Below are 23037 nucleotides of genomic sequence, written 5' to 3'. Positions count from 1 at the left end.
AAAGTCAGCTGGTTAAAGGAAAGAAGATCGAGACAAACATAAGAAGAGATATGCATGAAGAAGGAATTCTATGAAGAATAGAATACTTGGAAGAAAAGATATCTGATTGATATATTTTAGGAAGCAGAATTATATTCCATATCAATTAGCGATTATCTTGTAACTGTGTAATATATAAACACAGACATAGGGTTTACACTAGAAGTGTTATCACAATCGAGAATATTAATTATTGTAATCCTAGCAGCTCTCGTGATATTTGTTCATCACTGAGAGAGAACAGTTCCATATTGTAACAGAGTTTATTGTTTCAATAAAGTTTATTTTCTGTTACTTGAGTTATTAAAGTTCGATTTGATTATACTATACACTGTATTCACCCCCTCTACAGTGTGTGTGTGACCTAACAGTATATATTTCAGAAAGTACTTGGAAAGTAGTGTTTTCAATTTGTGCATTTTTAGGATCTTCCTCAACTGAATCAGATAAAGTGTTGAGAAATTCGACTAATTCGGATGTCGATTGGCTCAAGTTTCGAGGCTCGATTGACTCCTGGAATTGTAAATAAATTATACAGAGTTATGAGTGGGAGTGTGTGTGTGTGTGTGTGATTAAAGGTGAAGAAGAGACTTACTGTGGCTGAAGAAGAGAAGGAAGCTAGAATTTGACGCAGGTGAATCGCCGACGGAGTGTTGAGATTTTCCGGTATGATTGATAGGGTTGAAGATTCAGGGTTTAGACCCAATCTCTATAAACATAAACTCTAATCTCCAAGCTCTAAGCTCCAGGTTCTGACCCGACTAAGAATCCTAATTAATAAACCCTAATCTCCAAGCTCCAAACTCTGACCATCTGAGAACCCTAATTTTGAACCTTAATCGCCGGCGGAGTGTTGAGATGAGTCCTGGTTAGTGTTTGAGTGATGTTTAGTAATTTTAAGTGAGTGTATTTTTTTTACTTTTGGAAAAAAAAGTGGGTCAAATTTTATCTTCTGGGCCGCCCAAATTTTGGTTAAAATTTGGCCAACGACTAAAATTCCGCCAAAATATTTAGTTATATGGTAATATTAACTATAGTATCAATGCTAACACTATTTTTTATGTTACAAAAGCATTTTTTTAATGTCTATGGTAGCATCTAGTATTCTCTACTATAACATAAAAAAATGTTACCTCAGATCAAATTTTAGTGAGTTTAGGTAACATTTTTGCTTGTAACACCAAAAAAAGTGTTGTTACAGGCCAAATATGGTGTAGTGAACACCGTCTTTGATCCTTATTCCGACCATTAACCTCCATAATACTGTTATACGAAATTCTCCTTATAACAGTTATCAAAAGGATTGGACACGGAGATTAAAAATATGTATAAAATAGTGAAAAAGAAAAAGAAAAGTGGGTGAAGTGGTGGGACCCATTGATTTTTAATGTATAAATGGGAGATAGCGGGATAAAAGTAGTGTGAAAAGGGAGGAAAAGTGGGGAAATGGGGGGACCCATCAACTATTTTCGGTAAGTTTTAAAATGTAAAGAAATGAATGAGACATTCTAAAAAGAAAACTGTAAAGAAATGAAAAGGACGGAGAGACTAGTTTTTTTTCCCAACTTTGACCGATTCATATCAGTTTTCGGACTATCTTCACCGATTAATTTCATCTTGCCCTAATTTTAACCGATGTATTAAGAAATCACTTTTTAACTCGATATCTACTTGATCGAAACTGGTCCATAAATTTACTAATTTATGAGTTAATCGGGTGAATTTTTATACCATTATGATAGGGGTTATTCGAACCGAGCCAGCTCGAATTGACCCGATAAAATGGGTTGTACTGACTCAAATTTTTAATGAGCTCTCAAGTGAATGTTTTATATTTAAGAATCAAATCTATACTATCTATACTATACTACAATAACCAGAATGGGCTATACTATAATAACCGGAATGGGGTATAATTTGGTTCAACAGTTATTCCCTAGTTTTGGTTATTAAAATAATATAAATAAATAGTGTTATATATCCGTTATATTACTAAATTGTTAAACTACTAAAAATAGTATACTTATCCTACTAAACTACGACCACAATTTATCCTATTATTAAAAAATAAATAAATAGTGTTATATATCCACTAAAATACTAAATTATTAAACTACTAGAAATTGTCTACTTATCCTACGTAATTACGACCACAAGTTATCCTATAATTTTAATTATAAATTTATAATTACTATATATTTAAATAAATATTTTAAAATTATAATATGACGGAATAAAAAAAATTAAATACTAACATGAACCCGTACATTGCACGGGATTCAAGCTAGTTACATTAATAGTTGAATAGATATATATATTAAGGGCCTGACAGCTTATTATAAGCCCGCAACAGCTTATTGACGAATGTTTGTCGACCCGACTTATAAGTTGAATTCATAACTTATAAGTTGAGTTGAATGTTAGTAACGACGTATTTTATCTCAATTTATTTTTTATTTTTCATTTTTTTATCAAATTTAGTTTTGAAATATATTTTTTTAAATGTTAATTTAAATTTAAATATAAAAATTTAAATAATTATATTTAAAAATTATTTATTTTAGTTCATTTAAATAAAAAAAATCTGACTTATAAGTTAAATTATCCAAACACTTGTTTAACTTATAAGCATTTATCAAATTATCACTTATCAGCCACTTATTCAATTTAAGTAAAAAGTTATTTATTTTAAAATTTACCAAACGGACACATAGTCCGGAGTCTTGACCTTTGAGGTCCACTTTATTTTAGCTCCGTAAAATTGGATTGGATTGTTTTTTAAAAATTTTTTTATTCTGTATTAATTACTTTTATTCTTTTTAATTGTAACCTTGTATTTTAGATTATATATATCATATTCCTTATGCAATCCCTAAAAATAATTAATTTCTCAAAAAAACACGGGTAATAATTAAAAATGGTACTTGAAAAAAGTTAATTGAATAATGTATTGTAAAATATTCGTCGACTATTTTCTAAAATTCTAAACTAAATTTTGGTATTGATATATAAATGTAATAATTTTTACGGGTATGAAAGTACAAAATGTTTAAAGTTTAAATAGTTAATGAAATCATCTAGTTAAATTTTAACAACTATTTACATTTGGTTTGCCTAACAGAATATATGACAATAATTAATAATATACTTTATATTTATTTGGAAACATAAGTATGTATTTAATTAAATATATTTGAGGTTTTAAATAATCTTATTATTATTAAAAATTATAATTGTTAATAATTATTTTTACAATTTTTTACATATTTGTAGATTTTGAGGTTTTTAATTAGATTATTTAAACATTATTGATTCGTGCTGCAATTCATTTACTCAGTTGTAAAAATTAACTGATCTTTGACACTGTCTATACATTTCATGTGCTTAAGAAAATTAAATCTTCTTGTTCCCCGTTTTTATTTATGTGTTATTTTTGCTTTACTGGCCTTTTTCGCTTAACAATTGTACCCCCGAAAAGAATAAATGTGTTGATAAATTCTGAAAAAATAGTAGCAGCAGTGGTTTTAGTAATTCTCAAAGATATTTGAGATGTTATTTTATTTTACTTTCAAATACAATTGCAATAAGGATTGTTTTAGGAAAAGAAGAGCTATTACAAATATTTCTTTTTTTAAAAAATCCCCAACTACTACATTAGTTGGGAATTATTAAAGTTGTTTAAAAAAATGAGAACAAAACCTTTTTGTATACATAACACAATGTATATAACAGGAATAATAATTGGCTCCATGCTAATCGGAACCAAGGACCAAGAGCTCAAATGTTAGCTCCAATGTCACACAGCATTTATTTGTAAGCTGCAACTATAATATTCCTTGAAATATTGCTAATGCAGCAGGGAATGCCCATTGTCACGGTACTTTCTTTCTTTATAGAGACTCAGTTACTGTTATTAAGGAAGATCAGAAATGTTCTTCCCTGCACATTAAAGAAGGCCCTGTTTTGTGATTATTAACTACAAAGTAACTCTCCACTCCGGCAGAAAAGTACAACCTTCAGATTACAAACATAAAACAACAGTCCATAAGGGACATACGATTCCATCAATCAAAAACAAGTTTTTATGAGCAACCAAAACAGATGCTAGCTTAGATACTTCATTGTGACCAGCTAGAGTCTATTGCAGGTGATTCCTTTTTTACGTTGTCCTCCAATGTGCCTGTTGTAACTGTTTCCAACGTTTTGTAGAACTCCTCCGGGAGAGGACCAGGACGATGTAGAGGGACATGCTTGGGAACCGGAGCATCATTCTCGATAACTTCACATTCATAGTCTTCGGGAACACCCCAAGGATCCCACTCTGTGAACAAAAGGCAGAAATCAATATATTTGAACAGGAAACAATGCTTACAAAATATTTTTATCAGTTAATTTTAGGGTGTGGGGAAAGGGAATGCTCACAAGAGCTATCAGACTACACCAACGGTCAACACATGTTGAGATTAAATAAGATACAAAAACCCACATAAGCAGAAACACAAAAAGCATCTTTAACAAGAATTTAATGTTGGATTTAACTTTTAATTTTAATTTTTGTTAAAAAGATGAAAAAACTAAAATAATCCTTGTAATCACTTTAGATAAATGTAAGTCGAAACTACAACACATGGAGTAAGTCAAATCAATAGCATAAATAGCATAATGTTATGTAATATCAATGGCAATTAAGCAAATGTCGACAGCATAAGGTCTACAATTAGAGCTAGGCCCTGGCCAGTTGCAATGTGCACCAGTTGCAACTTGCACGTTGCAACCGTAAAATGCCTGTAACAAACCTGCTTCTCAACAAGCAACATAAAATATAATGCGTCACAATCATGAATTCTAAATTTATAATGATTAATTTTACACTGAATATCTTGATATAGAATTGGCCACCTTGATCAGTTTTGTATATATTTAGAATCACTATCAACGTAACACTTCTCTACTGATCCACACAAGGAGATACAGAACTTTTACCTTAGCTTGAATCCTATTCTTGAAGGTTCTAAACCTTGAAAAGGCTACTAGTTATTTTATATTTTTTTACCTAAACTTATCAACAAAAAATAAGAAATACAACGTGAAACTGCGCTAATCACCAATTTCCATTGACAGATAACTTTCAAAAAGGTATTTAAATACAGCAACACACCCGTACAACATTATACTTATACTTATTGCATTACATACACATTATACTTATTAAACTTAAATGATCTTCAACAATTTTAATGAATTTGTGATATTCGTAAAACAAACTTCACAAAATAAGCAGAACATAGGTGGTCTCCGAGGTCTCCGATAAAAATGTGATCCCTATAGAACTTCTCTCTCTCTCTCTCTCTCTCTCTATATATATATATATATATATATATATATATAGTGTGTTAGCAAAGTTTTGTAACAGCTTAATCAAATTCAAATGTTCAAGTAAGAAGTGTGCTAATTTTAAAGCAGCTTACAGTACTCTTCTGTAAACATTGACGTGTATTATTACCATCACCGAAACTGCACAAAATATAACCAAGCGTTTCACTAGAAATATGCAAGAATTTGTCACATTGCACGACTTTACTCGGTGCAATTGCTTTACTGTTACCATCCTTAAACCTACAACAATTGGTCTCTTAGTCCGAGTTGAACACTAATAATATGGCCCATCAAACCATTCAACAGTCCTCAATCTTTATCTGGAAACTACATATTACATCAATTACAACTAGGTATAGCTAGATTGACATATTCCTCATTCTTTCACATGGTGGTACAAATATTTTTAGTTAAATGATAGATGGACTAATAAACTCTTATTATACTCATTGTCGACCTTAATATGTCAAAATAATGCTAAAGGTAAAAAATTGTATCCCAAATGCATAGGTATTACTTGTATATTGTTTTTTGTTAATATAGCAAGCCCACTGGATTAGTTAGTGGATTGTGACACATTCACATTTGGGATCCAATTTAGGACCTTTAGAATTTTCTAATGGACACTGTGAATTCCTAAGTATATGATAAATTTGAGGATTAATTTGTGTTTCTGCTGATCCTCTATGGAAATGGTTCATATCCCCTATTTTTAACATTTCTTAGCCCTGTCTTACATCAATAAAGGCTACTGCCTATCTATACTTACACTATAATCATGAATAAATAAATTAAATCCAATGAGAAACAGTGACACTCATTGATTTCCATCTACATTGAACTTCTGACAAGAATCAAGATGTTAGAGTACAACAGCACACTCCTACATCAAAAACTATAGTTTTGCCTACTGACATTATTACAATAATGTGTTAAAAGCTTTTAGGACAACTTAATCAAATGTCCAGGTAAAAAATGAGCAAGTTTAGGCAACTTGGATCAATCTTTTAATCACATTTTAGTGTATAGCTTCACCTTCATCCTAAACTCAACAAAATGTCACCAATAATCCTGCTCAAAACTTTAAGCTTTTCTGTAGTTACATAACTTGAAATCATTGCTACAGCTACTTAATCTGAGTTGAACACAACTCATTGGGGTAACCAACCAATTAAACAGTCCTCGATACATAATTACAATCTAATTACTATTGTACAAGTCACAGCTACCTATCACTGAAATCACACTTCTAGGCTCCATCTTGTTTGCCGGAATTTAACTCAATTTTAAACATAACAGCTTCTCGGTAACAATTACAGGTATAGACAGTTAGGCACTTATCTAATTCAGTAATAATACCAAAAGTCAACACCAAAACCTAATTGAACCATCAAATAACAAAAAACTCAAAATCAAAAAAAATGAATTAACAGGAGAAAATGAGAGAGAAATGTGAACAAACCGATCATCTTATCGATGAGTTTAAGCTCATCTTCAGCCTCTTCAATGAGCTCCTCAACCTGACCGCAACCGAGCCGCTTTTCGATAGATTCCCAATCCTCTTCCTCCTGGCAAACCTTGAGACGGTGGCGCGTGAAGCTCTCAACAGCTTTCCTATATCCCTCGTCTTCAGGAACAGCCTGGATCTCTTTTAGAGTTTTGTTGTAGAGACTGATTAGAACTTGTCTTGCGTTGGGGACCACATCTAGACCTACGATGCCTGTAGTCTCTTTCACCTTGGCCATCATCATCAGTGGCCGCGTGAATCTCCGAAAAAACATCGTTCTCTTCTCTCTCCCCTCTCTCTCAATCTGCTCTTTACCTTAGAGGTTAATGAAACAGCACCGGAAACAATTACTTAATAGCAAGTTGTTGTGCGGCCCGACTTCGAAACATAAAAATATTTTTATTTTTTACAATATTTTTTAACAATTTAAGTTTAAAATTAGATCTAAATATTTATTTCATGATTTATTTGAATTATTTAAAATAGTAGATTAAAATTTGAGTTTCGCTTGTGTCCAAGCTGATAATAAGTTGACTAAGTGTGTTTTAACCATTTTTTTAAAATTAAAGTTCGCCAACTGTTCGTTAAGGGCTCGAGTTCGACTCGACTCGACTTGACTCGCTTTTATTCAATAAAACTCGGCTGTGACTTGATTCATTAACGAACTCGAACTCAAACACAATTTTTGTCGATAAAAAACTCGGTTTATTAAGAAAAAAGTTAAGCTCGGTTCGTAAAAGACGAAACTGAGCTTGGTTCTTTGACTAGCACTCATTTTTCTCAAATTCATTCTATTTAAAATTAAGAGCGTCAATAGCTATCATATCAGACTTGCTCTTTTCAAGAGTATCTCCAATAGTATTTATATTCCTTATAAATATTAAAAGTTAGGTACTTAGTCATTTTACTTATTTATATTCCCTATTATTATTGTAATATTAAATTTGGAGCTAACCTACTTTTGTATCATTTAAGAAAGATATTAAATAGAGGAATATTAATATTTTATTCACAAATATGATTTAAGGGATGAATGTAGCTTTCTTAAAAATAATGCAGGGAGAAAACTATAAATTTTTAAGAAGTCAATATCTAGTCTATCAGAGCAAAATTTGGTTAATCATTCCTTATAATTCATTATGTTTCAATATAGGAGATATAATAACTATTTCCTTGAAGATGCTCTAAATTTAAGATGCTCTAAATTTAAGAGACAAGTGTTTTTTGTATTTAGATGGTGCAAAAATCAAAAAGTGAAATAAAGTCTGTTTATATTACTTAAAAATAATATATAATCAAACATTTCTATCCTGAACACAAGATGCTTGAGGTTCAATCAGTAAGAGAAATAACACATGAGTTTGAATCACCAATATTATTATAGCCAAAATTTGGTTATGAATCGTTTCGGGTCCATAACGGGTCAATTGAAATCAAATTGGGACAAAAGGATAAAAAATTAGGTTACCAGTTGCAATTCACAAAGAGAGGACGCGCCCACGTTAGTTGAAATGCGTGATTTACATGACAGGCAAGTTGTAATGCAAGAAGTGTGTATATCATAAGGTGAGGACGCGTACTAGCCTAGAAAGATGCATACTTTTGAATTTATTTGGATAGTTGGGTTTGTCCTCACCTAGGACAAGACAATCAAAAACAAGTTCAGGATAAGACAAGGATGGAATGAGCAATGGAGAATTATTTTTATCAACGTATTTGTTGCAGGTATTCTTTGAAGAATTCCCTCCTTGAGGCGGTCAAGGAGGGGGATGTCCATGAAAAGCTCGAAGGCCTCCAGGGGTATGCCTGATTATTGAAGGCCTCCCCCTGTATTCAACGGGTGTCCTCGTTGGGGATGCAGGGTTAACTTTGGTGTGTGCTTTAGGAACTCTATTATTGCATTCAACGGGTGTCCCTGTTGGAGAACTTTGGAGTTATCCTGCACTTTGCACCCAAGAGCTTGGGATAACCTATCCTGTTATCTAGTGGGTTACCCTCATTCAGGGGACAAGGACGCGTCCGGCATTTGCGGTGAACCGTGGCCATACCTGCGTTCGTAAGTCAAGGGAGATAGCTGTAGCGGAGTGTTATCCTTGCGCAGGAGTTGCACTATCCGTGAAGTCCTACAATTACGAGTAAGTCTTGGGTCTTCGCGGTTGGGCCTCATAGTCGGACATTCCTAAAACTAGCGGAAGATGGATTCTGGAAGGACTTCTACCAGGCCTAGGAATAAGAAGTTTAAGCTCATTAGATTTCTTGTTTCCCAAGAACTACGTCAAGTTAAATCGCTGTATAAAGGGTAAATAGGCACATTGAGAGGGGTAAGAAGTTGAGAGCTGAAAAGGAGCCACCACTTGCCTTAATCAATCTCGGCCAACGATTAACACACAGCTATCACATACCACTTGATTTTCCGATGAAGAACGACCGTCACAGATCTTGATTTCGGTGAAAAACCCCAAACTTTATTGTTACCAGATTCCTCCGTCAACAAATTGGCACTAGAAGGCGGGGTGCTGATCAAGATCATAATCTTAGGAGGAAAAGATGTCTTACAATCGTGATGAAAGTTTTATGATTGAAGTGATACCAGATCTGAAGGAGATGGCGAGGGAGGTTACACTCAGCATGAACCTTGCGTGCCTAGAAATGTAACTAATCCCCCACGACCGGATGTAGGAGGAACACAACCAGTTCCACCAGTTCTCATCAGCAATGCTGACATCCTGGAACAGCTGTACCGTATGGGGGATACATTGAACAACTTTAATTCAAGGTTGAGCACGGTATAGCGTCGCAAAATAAAAAGAGGCCATCGTTTTCCCCACCATAACCACGCTTTGGAGAAGGCTCCCATGGTCACAGGAGACACCCGAGATGTTCGCGGCCAGGGCAATGGAGGAAATCTTCGAATCACTCTGCGGTGCTTGGAGTACTCTGATGATGTCGAGCCTATTGTGGAACTTGTTGAAGAGGACACCAATGGGAGAGAGAGACCATTTACAGACACTCAAGTAGTCCCACATCCTCACAGATCTGGTCATATGATGGACGAGTGTCGTCGTGCGGAAAATATTTAAAATCAGGATGGGGAGCGGAGAGATCTCTCAAGTCTGAAAAGGAGGCTTGATATAAGACTAGAAGATGATGATTGAGGATGTTGCTGTTGGAATGGCAAAAAGAAGGTAATGATAGAGAAACGAGGCCCCGTGATACGACGTGTATGCCCTCTATACCCCAAAGGGGAGATAGGGTGCGGCACCGCAAATACGAGCGTGCCCCTCCATGCAGAAGATTTGGGAATTATGGTCGAGGATATCAAAGGAATAGCCGAGGAAGGATTGAATATCAGCAGGGAAGGTCCCCCTACCATGGGAGAAGGGAGGACGCGCCCATAGCTGACAAAGCCCCTATCATTGTTCCTGTTGTTTCTCACAGTGCTACTGGTAATGGATCAAGGACGCGCCCTCATGGCAGAGATGTTGTCCAGACTCAAGAAAGTCTGCAAAACAACGGTGAGGCTCAGAGACGTGACCAAGAGATACCTAAAGCACAAGGGTAAGTTCAAATTCAAGATGACATTCTACTGCAGCCGCAGCCACAAGGCGAGGGGCGGCAAGATCCCCTGATACATCCGGGGGGTAACCAGGGGGAACAACAGCAAACCCAACAAATCAATGTTCAAACCATCCCTGGAGTTGGAACGTTTAATATGGATGATCTTAAGAGGGTGCTCAACCATCTTCAAGGAGGAAGGGTCACAACAACTGCGCAAACTCCATCCCCCTAGTCTACTATTGTAAGGGAAGCGCAGTTACCCGTTGGGTACAAGAACACGACCAATGACTGTAACATCCGGGATATCGCGTGTAATTATTTGTATCAGTAAATAATTTTTATATGATTATTATGTAATTTTTGGTGAATTATCTGATGATTGGTGTGAATATGTGAATGCTTATATATGATACAGTATAAGTTTGCTAATTTTATTATGACAAGAATAAAATATAGATAATTACGGTATTTTTCTGGTAATTTTTGGGCTGTTAAATGATTTTATATTGATTTATGAATTTATTAATTATTTTCTGAATAATTACAAAATTATTTTATAAAGTCGGGAATCGTCCGACTTCAACCGTTCTTACGTTTTTACAACCCAAAACTCTTCTGAAAACTCCTTCCTAACCTAATCTGGTAATTCCGGACATTTTCCGTATTTTGACTTTTTCGATCCGGATTACAGTTTGACCTGTGCGCGGCCCGACGCAAGATTTTCAATACGATAATCATTTCGGTAAACCAACAAAACCCGTATTTTCGAAAAATGAGATATTATTACATTATTTTCGTATAGAGTGTTTTATAAAAAGCCCGGTTGGGATAATTATCCAAAACTGATATCAAATCGGATCGTTTTTGCAGTTACTTAGCGGCTAAACAACTAATTTAACGATCCAAGACGATCCAAAACGAGCCAATATTCCAAAAATATATATAGCCCTTTTATTATTTCATTTTATTCGTATAATTACAATCAGTCAGTAAAACCCCGTAAAATACAGAGAAAATGTCAGATTAAAACCGCGTTCTTGAAAATCAAACGCACGAACGAAGGCGTTATGGAACACCGATTTGGGCGTGCAGCATATCAAAATGAAGCTCTCGAAATCCTCTTTCTGAATCAACCATTTGTTTTTGCCCAGAAATCAAGGTATTTTTCTGATTTAATTATTTAAATTCGAATTAATTATGGATTAAAATATGAATTTTTGTTCTTGATATTTTTTATATGATTTGATGGCATAATCGTGTAGATTATTTCTTCCTGGTCATTTTGATATATTATATGATTAATTTGGAGTTCAATAACATATAGAAAATTGAGTTTGATTCTCGAAATCGAAAATTAGGGTTTATGTGTTTGAATGTTATTAATTAGAATTTAGGCGTTTTTTATTCAGGAGTTATTGGTTAGAATTGTTTACACCATTTTGTAGATCGTAAATAGATGAATCGAATGGTGTATATGAAATTAATAGACGATAGCCGGAAGGGCTTCGTCGGAAAACGGTGCCAGGCAGCGGCGAAATTTTCCGATCATTATTCCGTGAAATTCGTTCAGTGTTTGACTGTTCTGTTATTGCAGAGTTGTTCCTGGCATCACAGCGAACGTACACTGATGTTTTGGAGTAATTCTGGGTTGATTCGCAGGTCGCCGGAAAAGCTCATGGCCGGCAACTATGGCTTCTCGGCGACGAAGGGGGGGATGACTGTAAATTTACAGTTTGACCCCCAAACTTTTGCATAGTTCACATATTTAGTATTTCAGTTCTAAAAACTTTCAAAAACCGGATTGCTGTTTAGTATATTTTAAAAATGATATTTTTTATTATTCTAAAAATCAGAAAATAGTTATTTAATTATGTTAAATTCAAAAAATTATTTTAAATATTTATTTATTCAAAAATAAATTGAAATTATTTTATTAATTAATTTTAATTAGTTTTTAATTATTTTAATTAATCGATTAATTTATAATTAATTGATTAATTAATTTAATTAATTATTAATTAATTATTAATTAATTATTAATTAATTTAGTTATTAGATTTAATTATTTAAAATTGATTTAAAAATTCCGAAAAATAGTATCGAGCTTTAAAATATTATTTTAAATTATTTTCAATGCACGATAATTATTATAAAATTATTTTAAAGTCATATTCAGGTGTTCAAACCTTATTATTTAATTATAAAATGATTCAGAGTCCAATTTTAATTCCGAAAAATGTTCGAAAATTCATAATAAATACCTGGAAAATCATTTTTACCCCGAATCTTCTTTGCAAAATTATTTTGATTGAATACCCTACGTGTTATGTGCTACGTGTTTACTGATTGATGCGTTATATGCCTATGTGGTTATGGTTTGACTGTTTTAGTCATAACTTTTAATCCGTAAATCGGATTTGGGTGAAACGAATGGTAGATAAAAGCTTATGACGTCTATGTGATGATTAGAATAATACGAGTATGAATAATTGATAGATACTTGTGATGCCTAGCAGAGTCAGCGAGGCATAGAAAAGGGAACCAGTATCTATAAATAGAATCAAAGTATAGAAAGTGAAGGAAAGTGATTGATAAATAGAAGCAAGGCATAGAAAGAGAAGAAAAGTGGTTGATGAGTAAAACTGTTAGATGAGTACAGGTGGAAATCATCGGTGATAAGGCAAGTACTTCTGAACCTTTCTTTAAAGATATATTGCAAATATTTTTAAACTATTTCATAACATGTCGCTATTATTCAAAATAACTCATGTTTTATATTGCAAGTGCTTTAAACTATTTAACCTTGAACCCTGATTCTTCTTGATCTTGAGCCATAAGCCTTGTTCTTCACAAACCATTGATTGTTGAATTCCCAGATATGATCCAAACACATACGATACTACTCCACAAATACATATCTACCACATACTGATTCTGATATTGAGTTTTTAACATGCCAACCCTTATTCCTTGTTTAACAGAAGACCAATTTTTGGAACCCTTGAACCCTTGGTCTTCTACTTTCTAATTCTTTCCTTGATTGAAAGCCAATCTTTTTGAATCCCTTGTTATACCTACTTGGTATTATGAATCACCCTATGCTTCAAGATAAATGTTGTTTATGATTCAGCTTATTGATTTACATTGGTTATCATATTGAATTGTTTTAGAATTGGATAGTTTTATAAATGTGGACCAGATTCGTGGTCAGACCAGATTCATGGTCATAATAGGCTAATGCGTGCCTTGGATCCAGTATATAGAGCAAAGTTGGGAGCCTTGCTCGGGGTTAGTGCATGACTGATCAGCAGCCTAACCTTGGTTTTAAAATGAAAAGTGAATATCCAATTCTAATCATTGCTTATTCAGAAACTTGATTCTTCTGAATCATTTCAATTGGTAATTGTTTAACCTCAGTTGCTTCTATGATTACTTGCTGAGCTAGTAAGCTCACTCTTGCAAAAAAATTTTATATTTTCAACAGTTGAAGAAGAAAGTGTTGGTAACGAGGATTCCCTGTCCAGTGTGCGAGCTAGGATTTTCGTTTAAGTTGGATCGAGCTAGAAGGAGCTTTATATTATAGATGAGTGGTGTAAGATTGTAAGTACGATATCATTAATAATTATAAGTTGAACTAGTTGGGTTTTGGTATGATGTAAAAAAGGGAAAGGTTGTAGCTTGTTTTCATACTTTAACATGTTGCGATCCGTGGTTGTGTACTGAAGGGTCTTTGCATATAATACTTTATATACAGGTTTAAATATTGTGGTACATGTTGTGAGCCTCAAACTTCTGACCCGGGTTGGGAGGGCGTCACAATGACTTACATTTTCATGGAAACTCTGACCCTGTAGAATTCTTGGGATGTTTCAACATTGAAATGGATGTATATCAAGTACCTGACTTAGCACAATGCCGTCTTTTGGTAGCTACCTTTAGAGAAGGCGCTCAACAGTGGTTCCAGAAACTTGGTCCGGGAATTATCACGTCGTGGGAGCAAATGAAAACTTTGTTTTTGACTTAGTTCCAAGCTGCGGTGAAGTATACTTTGCCTGTTACCACCTTGGAAAATGTAAATCCGAAGGAATGAGAAAGTTTGACTTCATACTTTAAGAGGTTCAATGCAGAGTCTACCATAATGAGGGGTGCATTGGAAGTGACACTGAAAATACTCCTTATAGCCGGTTTGCACGTAGGAATAGATTTCTGGAAATACTTGCAAGGGAAAGACCTTGCGTCATTAGCCGACGTACTCACACAAGCTGAGTCCTTCAAGGCAATTGAGCAATCGCTTGCTGAAACCAAAAAGAATGATAACACCAACTCAAAGGGGCGAGTTAAGAGGAGAGATAGATCTGCGAGTCCAGAGTATCGACAAAGTGCTCAAACTCCTAATAGGGTAAATGCCACAAGCATGCGGAGAGAGTGGAGTCCACCGTCGAATTATGTAAAGAGAGTAAGCAACTATACTCTTTTGGTGGCGTCCATTGATCACATCTTTGAAGTAAACAACGATAGTGTTGAGCATGATTGAAGCTGTATATTTATCTCAACAATACTGGTTTGGATAACTCAACATAGGACAAGGACTTTGAAATAATTTATGTTCCACTAGAATCAGTACATATTGTTTATTGGGTATATGCACAAAAGGTTTTGTTAGCTGCAGTGAAGAAGACGTCAACAGTGATCCGTATGAAGTTCATTAATATGTTCAGGCATCGGAGGAATAAGGTTGGAGTCATTCGAAGCAGTTGTTAGAATCAGTGTGAAGACCTCAAGGATTCCTAGTGAAGTTGGTTATATTTGGTTGAAGACTTAACAGTGGTTTATACGGGTATAATACGAAGGCCTAAGAGCGGAACTAGTCGTCTGTGAACCAGACCCTTGCACTAGACGTTGTTGGATTTTTAACGCAGCATGGGCATGGCAAAACACTTTTACACATATAAAATCCAAATAAAAGCATACAGATCATGAATAAAAATTCGAGGGATCGAATCTAACCTTTAAAATTAATTTGGAGACAACGATCAGAGATCCTTAGCAGTTGCTCCTCAAGTGTGAAGCACTCCACCGGTATCCACCAAGAAAACGATGTTAAGGAGGAGGAAGGAGGTGGAGAGAATTGGGTTTTCCAAACTTTTTGGGTTTTGTGTGGGTTAGAATAAAATTAGGGTCTATAATAGTGTATTTATAGGCAAAATTTTCAGCTGAAATTTTCCCATAAATATTATTATTATTATCCCATTTATTATTCTCATTAATAATTAAAACACCTTTTAATCATTAATCCTTTTTCTCAACACTTTAGAAATAATTCTCTCTCTTGATTTAATTTCCAAAAATTAAATCCTTTAATTAATAATATTAAGAACTTTTCATAATTTATTTATAATAAATTAAATCTCATTTAATCAATTATTAAATTTGCCAATTAATTATTTATTTCATAAATAAATAATTATTAGCCATTATTAATTAATTCCTCCACCATTAAATCATTCTCTTTTTATGGTGTGACCCTGTAGGTTCAATATTAAGCCGGTAGTAGAAATAAATAATAATAAAACTATTTTATTATTATTTATATAAATTCTCTAATTTATTAAATATGATTAATTAATTAATCACATTTATTCTACATCGTGAGGGATACTTCTCAGCATATCGCGACTATCCGGATAATATGAATTCACTGCTTAGAATACCAAGAACCTATTCAGTGAATAGTTACCGTACAATAAACTCCTTCTACCCTACAATGTCCCGATTAAATACAAGGCATGGATCTCGTGTCAAGCCTATCTAATTCAATCACTTGCTTACCATTTACTATGCGTAGTTCTATGTAAATTAGAAACTCCTTTCTAATTTCATTCACTCTGGCCAGAGATTCCTGAACTAGCATAAGTGGATCAGCCTTGAACATTCGCTTCCTTCACTGGAAGGGGTAGATCCTTTATTGATCATACACTATCTTCGTGTACAAATTCCTATACCCAGAAGAGCCCTAATAATTGTCCCTGGAGACTAAGAACTAAACCAAAGCATAGTTCAGTGTACACAAGATGACTATGATGACCTCAAGTCTAAGGATACTTGTACATCTCTCACTATATGAACAACTACTGACACGTGAGTGAACTCCATCAGTTGTCCAGCTGTGTGAGTCATGTTCAGTGAACTTATTCTATAATAAGCACCTACAAACTAGCTATAGTGTCACCACACAAATGTCTATGAGAACAGACATCCTTCATAATGAAGCAAGCATAGTATGTACCGATCTCTGCGGATTATTAATTACCAGTTAGTAATCCTACGACCAAGAACTATTTAAGTTTAGAGTTATCATCTTTTTAGGTCTCACTATTATGATCTCATCATAATCCATAAAAAGCTTTACTCTAAACTATGGTATATCTTATTTAAACACTTAAATAGATAAAGCCCGTAATAAAAACAAAACAAGTCTTTTATTAATAACAATGAAATCAAAACAGATTACATAAAATTTATTCCTATATCCTCATACATGATTGGACTTAGGACATATTCCTTTCAATCTCCCACTTGTACTAAAGCCAATCACTCTGGTATCTAATACCCATCTTGTCTTTATGACGATCAAAGTGACTTTCATAAAGTAGCTTTGTGAGTGGGTCTGCTATGTTGTTATGTGTGTCAACTCTAATTCAATACAATATAAGAAATGTTACCGCGCTCCCACTAACCCTTTTGTAGACGCATGGTTCATCTACGTTTTTGATAAAATCAAACTCTTTGATTGTCTCATCAAAACGAATGTTCCATTTTTCGAGAAGCTTGCTTTAAACCACATATGGTTCGCAGCAGCTTACATACTAGGTTTTCATTTCCCTTGGAAAGAAAACCATCTGGCCATCTGCCATATTTCATAGTCGTAGTAAGCAGCAATCGCAAGCAAAATCTGAACTGATTTTAACAGGGCTACAGGTAAAAAGTTTCATCAAAGTCAATCCATTGCCTTTGTTTGAATCCTTTTGCCACAAGCCTGGCCTTATAGGTCTCCACCTGGCCATCTGCTATAATCTATCTTTTGTATACCGTATACATAGATTCCTTTCCGGATTTCATGGTACTATGCCATTTCTCTGAGTCAACACTACTCATAGCCTCATTATAGGTCATAGGGTCGTCATCATCAATGATCGACAACTCATTGTCATTCTCAATGACAATGCCATAATACCTCTCAGGTTGGTGAGACACTCTCCCTGATCTATAAATGGGTTGTTCCACAAAAGGTTGTTCAGTCAGAATAGGTGTTTCTACTTGATCCGTAGTAGTTTGTGCTTCTTGAACTTCATCAAGTTCAATTTTGCTCCCACTGTTTCCTTCAAGGATAAACTCCTTTTCCAAGAAGGTAGCATGTCTGGAGACAAACACCCGATGATCGGTGCAAAAGTAATACCCTAAAGTCTCTTTAGGATATCCCACAAAACTACATTTTACGGATCGATATTCCAGCTTATCTGGGTCAACTTACTTGACATAAGCTGGACATCCCCAAATCTTAACGTGTTAAAGACTCGGTTTCCTTTCTTTCCATATCTCATACGGAGTTTGGGGAACAGATTTTGGAAGGCACCTTATTCAGTAAATATGCTGAGGTTTCCAATGCATAACCCCATAGGAATACTGGAAGATTTGCATAGCTCATCATGGACCGAACTATGTCTAACAAAGTTCGATTTCTCCTTTCAGATACCAATCTGGAGGCGTCCACTGGGAGACTATACCATTTACTTTGAGATAATCCAGAAACACTCCATTAAAGTATTCACCACCTCGATCTAATCGAAGAATTATAATACTATGTTTGGTTGTTTCTCCACTTCATACTTATACTCTTTGAACTTTTCAAAGGCTTCAGACTTGTGTTTCATCAAACACATATCCGAATCCAGATCTATCATCTATGAAAGTAATGAAGTATGAAAATCCACCTATGGCTTGCGTAGACATTGGTCCACATACATATGTGTGTACCATTCCTAGCAAATTTGCAGTCTTCTCTCCATGTCTACTAAATGAGGACTGCAGTGCCACTATAAAGTGAGATTTTCATCATCCCTTTTCTTTTATTAGTTTGTTCAATCTGAAGTAAATTATGTCACATCTATACAGACCATTATTTAAAGCACCACGTCCATAAAGAATATTATCTCTAAGAATAGAACATTCATTATTCTCAATAATAAATGAAAATCCAGCCATGTCTAACATGGGAATAATATTCCTCACAATCGAGGGAACAAAATAACAATTATTTAAAATAATAGTCTTGCCCGTAGGCATATGTAAATGAAATGATTCTACATCTTCAGCAGCAACTCTTGCTCCATTTCCATCAGTAGAATCACCTCCTCTTTCTCAAGAGTCCTACTTCTCCTTGGTCCCTGCAACAATTGCAGAATTGAGAACCACAGGCGGTATCTAATACCCAAGTAGAAATTTGATTTAATGACATATTCACTTCTATCATGAACATACCTGAATCAGAAGCGGTAGTCTCACTACCCTTCTTCTTCTTCTTCTTCTTCTATTCTGCAAGGTAAACCTTGCAGTTCCTCTTCCAGTGCCCCACCTTGTTACAGTGAAAGCAAACAACTTTGCTCTTGGGGTCTTCAGCTTTTTGGTGGAACCGGCGTTTTCTCACCTACTTTCTTCTTCTTGGAAGAGTTCCTCTTCCTTTTCTTAGGATTGGAACCTTCACCAATTAGAAGAACATAACTCTTCTTAGTGGGAAAATTCGATTCCGCAGTCTTCAACATGTTGTGGAGTTCAGGCAGGCTGACATCCAACTTATTCATGTAAAAGTTCACAACAAACTGCGAGAACGAACTCGGAAGCGATTGCAAGACCAATTCTTGGCTCAGCTCCCCATCCATGGCAAAACCAAGTTGTCCAAGACGTTCAATCAAATTGATCATCTTAAGTATATGGTCATTCACAGATGATCCCTCAGACATCCTACAACCGAACAGCTCCTTCGATATCTCATATCGAGCTGTCCTCCCCGCCACATCATACAACTCTTGTAGATGTATGAGGATAGTGTGAGCATCCATATGCTCATGTTGCTTCTGTAGCTCAATGTTCATGGAAGCTAGCATGATGCATTGAGCAACATTTGCATCATCTATCCACTTACAATACACAACATGTTCATCATTATGCGCATCGCTAGTAGGTTCAGTAGGCTTAGGTGAGTCAATCACGTATTTCAGCTTCTCAATCCTGAGAAAAATTCTCAAGTTTCGATGCCAGTCAGCATAATTAGGACCAGTCAATTTGTGAGCATCTAGTATGCTCCTGAGTGATAGTGTAGAAGACATAACGTGCAAAGTAAATCTGTAAATGATAAACACATAACAACACTTAGCAAATATTCGATTTCATTTTAAAACACTATATGAATCGGGTCTTTATTCATAAGTGGCTCCCACTAGTTTATCTAATTTATTCAACCCCCTACGTGAAAAAAGTAAGCATTCATAATGCTAGTGGGAATAGGGATCCTACATTCCATTGCACGACCCCGACTGTAGCACGAACCGCCATGTAATGTTCAATAGGCAGACAACTCTTGTCAATTACATCTTATGTTATTCCCTAATCAAACTTTAGCCTCTTGAATAATTGAGTCTCGGCTGTAGCACGACAAACTCAATATTCTAAGTCAAGTCTAACCCAACATTCCGTACAGATGAATCAGTCCCCAAAGGCCCACGGCTGTAGCACGTACCGACCTTTAGATTCTTATTCAATGTACACATCTCTATGTAATAGACAAGTATTTCTTATTTCGAAATCAAAGCCCTCAGCTGTAGCACGAACCGACAATGATTCAAAAATAAGAACTACTTTTCTATTATGTTGGAAGGCTATGACCGATACAAGCCCGTTGTATCATTGGCCAATTACTACTTGATATTATTTAATTTTAGAGGGATTATATTACATCACAATCATAATCATATTATAAAGAAATTCTTCCTTTTAAATTAAATATTTCAAATCAATAATCAATAATCAGATGATTCCCAGATCAGGTGGAACATTGTCAAGAGGCGTCACTTAATAACCCTTTCTTACAGATAGAAATCTGTTGTTGACAGAATCATCCTTTCTCTCATATCGAAAATTCATATTCAATTACGTGTTTCATAAACACAAGAATCTCATGATTGTATTCATAATATTATTATTAAGGTTATGAAACAATTTCACTATACTAGGTTGTCTAACAAACGCCTTATGTTCATTTAAGTTCACCTAAATCTATCATCGCATGATAAACTAAGCATATATCACATATATAAACATGAATAAACATCAAGGTAGGCATGTTATATCATCTAGCACATTAGTCTAAGCATTATACATCTCTATATATCACATGAAGCATTTAAAATCAATTAAAACAATCAAAAATAGCTTTAAAACACTTCATGGAAATATAAACAGTTCAAAACTTTTATATAAACTAAAATTGATCACTCCATTAGATCCGTCTCGGAAAAACGAATCCAACGGTATATTGTACGCCCAAAACGGAGTTACGAAACTCCCAGAAAATCAATTTTAAAATCAATAGACGGGCTATAACGCATTACAAGAACGCGTTACAAGCCCTGTAACGCATTCCGGTGATAACCCCTTTTAAGCCATTAAAGGGTGTAACGCATTCCGTGAATGCGCCACAGGTGTGTAACGCATTCCCGGAATGCGTGAGACCCCTGTTTTTTTTTATTCTCTGCAGCAGCCGACAACTTTCTCGAGCAGCGTGCCTGTCCTTTTCTGTCTTCTTCCGTGCCACAGCAGACCACATCAGTACAGATGTACTGATAATACAAATATATATATATACTATATATACATATAATTATACTTATTAAATTATGAATTTAATTACAAGAACTTCAAAAATTCATAATAAAAAATCTATACATCATAAAATTATGAAAAAAATACCCAGACGATCTATAACACTTGTAGAATCCAGATCAATATTCAAAATTATTCTGAGAAATGATTTCTCATCAGACAAAATTAATCCATGATATAACTTGTAAAAATCATAATTAATTCATACAAGCACATAAAATTCTGAAATTTTTACCACAGATCTATATGCATACAACCTATGCTCTGATACCATTGTTGGATTTTTAATGCAGCGGGGCATGGCAAAACATTTTTACACATATAAAATCCAAATAAAAGCATAAAAATCATGAATAAAAATTCGAGAGATCGAATCTAACCTTTAAAATTAATTCGGAGACAACGATCAGAGATCCTTAGCAGTTGCTCCTCAAGTGTGAAGCACTCCACCGGTATCCACCAAGAAAACGATGTTAAGGAGGAGGAAGGAGGTGGAGAGAATTGGATTTTCCAAACTTTTTGGGTTTTGTGTGGGTTAGAATAAAATTAGGGTCTATAATAGTGTATTTATAGGCAAAATTTTCAGCTAAAATTTTCCCATAAATATTATTATTATTATCTCATTTATTATTCTCATTAATAATTAAAACACCTTTTAATCATTAATCCTTTTTCTAAACACTTTAGAAATAATTCTCTCTCTTGATTTAATTTCCAAAAATTAAATTCTTTAATTAATAATATTAAGAACTTTTCTTAATTAATTTATAATCAATTAAATCTTATTTAATCAATTATTAAATTTGCCAATTAATTATTTATTTCATAAATAAATAATTATTCGCCATTATTAATTAATTCCTCTACCATTAAATCATTCTCTTTTTATGGTGTGACCCTGTAGGTTCAATATTAAGCCGGTAGTAGAAATAAATAATAATAAAACTATTTTATCATTATTTATATAAATTCTCTAATTTATTAAATATGATTAATTAATTAATCACATTTATTCTACATCGTGAGGGATACTTCTCAGCATATCGCGACTATCCGGATAATATGAATTCACTGCTTAGAATACCAAGAACCTATTCAGTGAATAGTTACAGTACAATAAACTCTTTCTACCCTACAATGTCCCGATTAAATACAAGGCATGGATCTCGTGTCAAGCCTATCTAATTCAATCACTTGTTTACCATTTACTATGTGTAGTTCTATGCAAATTAGAAACTCCTTTCTAATTTCATTCACTCTGGCCAGAGATTCCTGAACTAGCATAAGTGGATCAGCCTTGAACATTCGCTTCCTTCACTGGAAGGGGTAGATCCTTTATTGATTATACACTATCTTCGTGTACAAATTCCTATACCCAGAAGAGCCCTAATAATTGTCCCTGGAGACTAAGAACTAAACCAAAGCATAGTTCAGTGTACACAAGATGACTATGATGACCTCAAGTCTAAGGATACTTGTACAACTATCACTATGTGAACAACTGCTGACACGTGAGTGAACTCCATCAGTTGTCCAGCTGTACGAGTCATGTTCAGTGAACTTATTCTATAATAAGCACCTACATAATAGCTATAGTGTCACCACACAAATGTCTATGAGAA

The 23037-nt window shown here is 34.4% G+C and overlaps 1 protein-coding gene across 1 annotated transcript; it reads right to left on the bottom strand.

Moving 5' to 3' along the window:
* Positions 1–3833: 3833 nt before the first annotated feature.
* On the bottom strand, positions 3834–7266 carry LOC141708239 (putative NADH dehydrogenase [ubiquinone] 1 alpha subcomplex subunit 5, mitochondrial). The gene is made up of 2 exons (XM_074511756.1): positions 6878–7266; positions 3834–4360 (listed from the first exon to the last, which is right to left on the bottom strand). Exons 1-2 carry the CDS (start codon positions 7194–7196, stop codon positions 4158–4160), a joined length of 522 nt encoding a protein of 173 aa, XP_074367857.1. The 5' UTR covers positions 7197–7266; the 3' UTR covers positions 3834–4157.
* Between the last annotated feature and the right edge of the window lie 15771 nt (positions 7267–23037).

This window comes from Apium graveolens, chromosome 2, assembly GCF_009905375.1.
Source record: "Apium graveolens cultivar Ventura chromosome 2, ASM990537v1, whole genome shotgun sequence".
Lineage (NCBI taxonomy): Eukaryota > Viridiplantae > Streptophyta > Magnoliopsida > Apiales > Apiaceae > Apium > Apium graveolens.
This window is presented reverse-complemented; position numbering and strand designations above follow the sequence as displayed.

Excerpts from the sequence above, each read along its gene's own strand:
- LOC141708239 (XM_074511756.1), bottom strand. The coding sequence starts at position 7,196 with ATGTTTTTTCGGAGATTCACGCGGCCACTGATGATGATGGCCAAGGTG. Across the intron at positions 4,361-6,877 it reads ACTCATCGATAAGATGATCG|AGTGGGATCCTTGGGGTGTT; the intron begins GTTTGTTCACAT and ends TTTTGTTCACAG.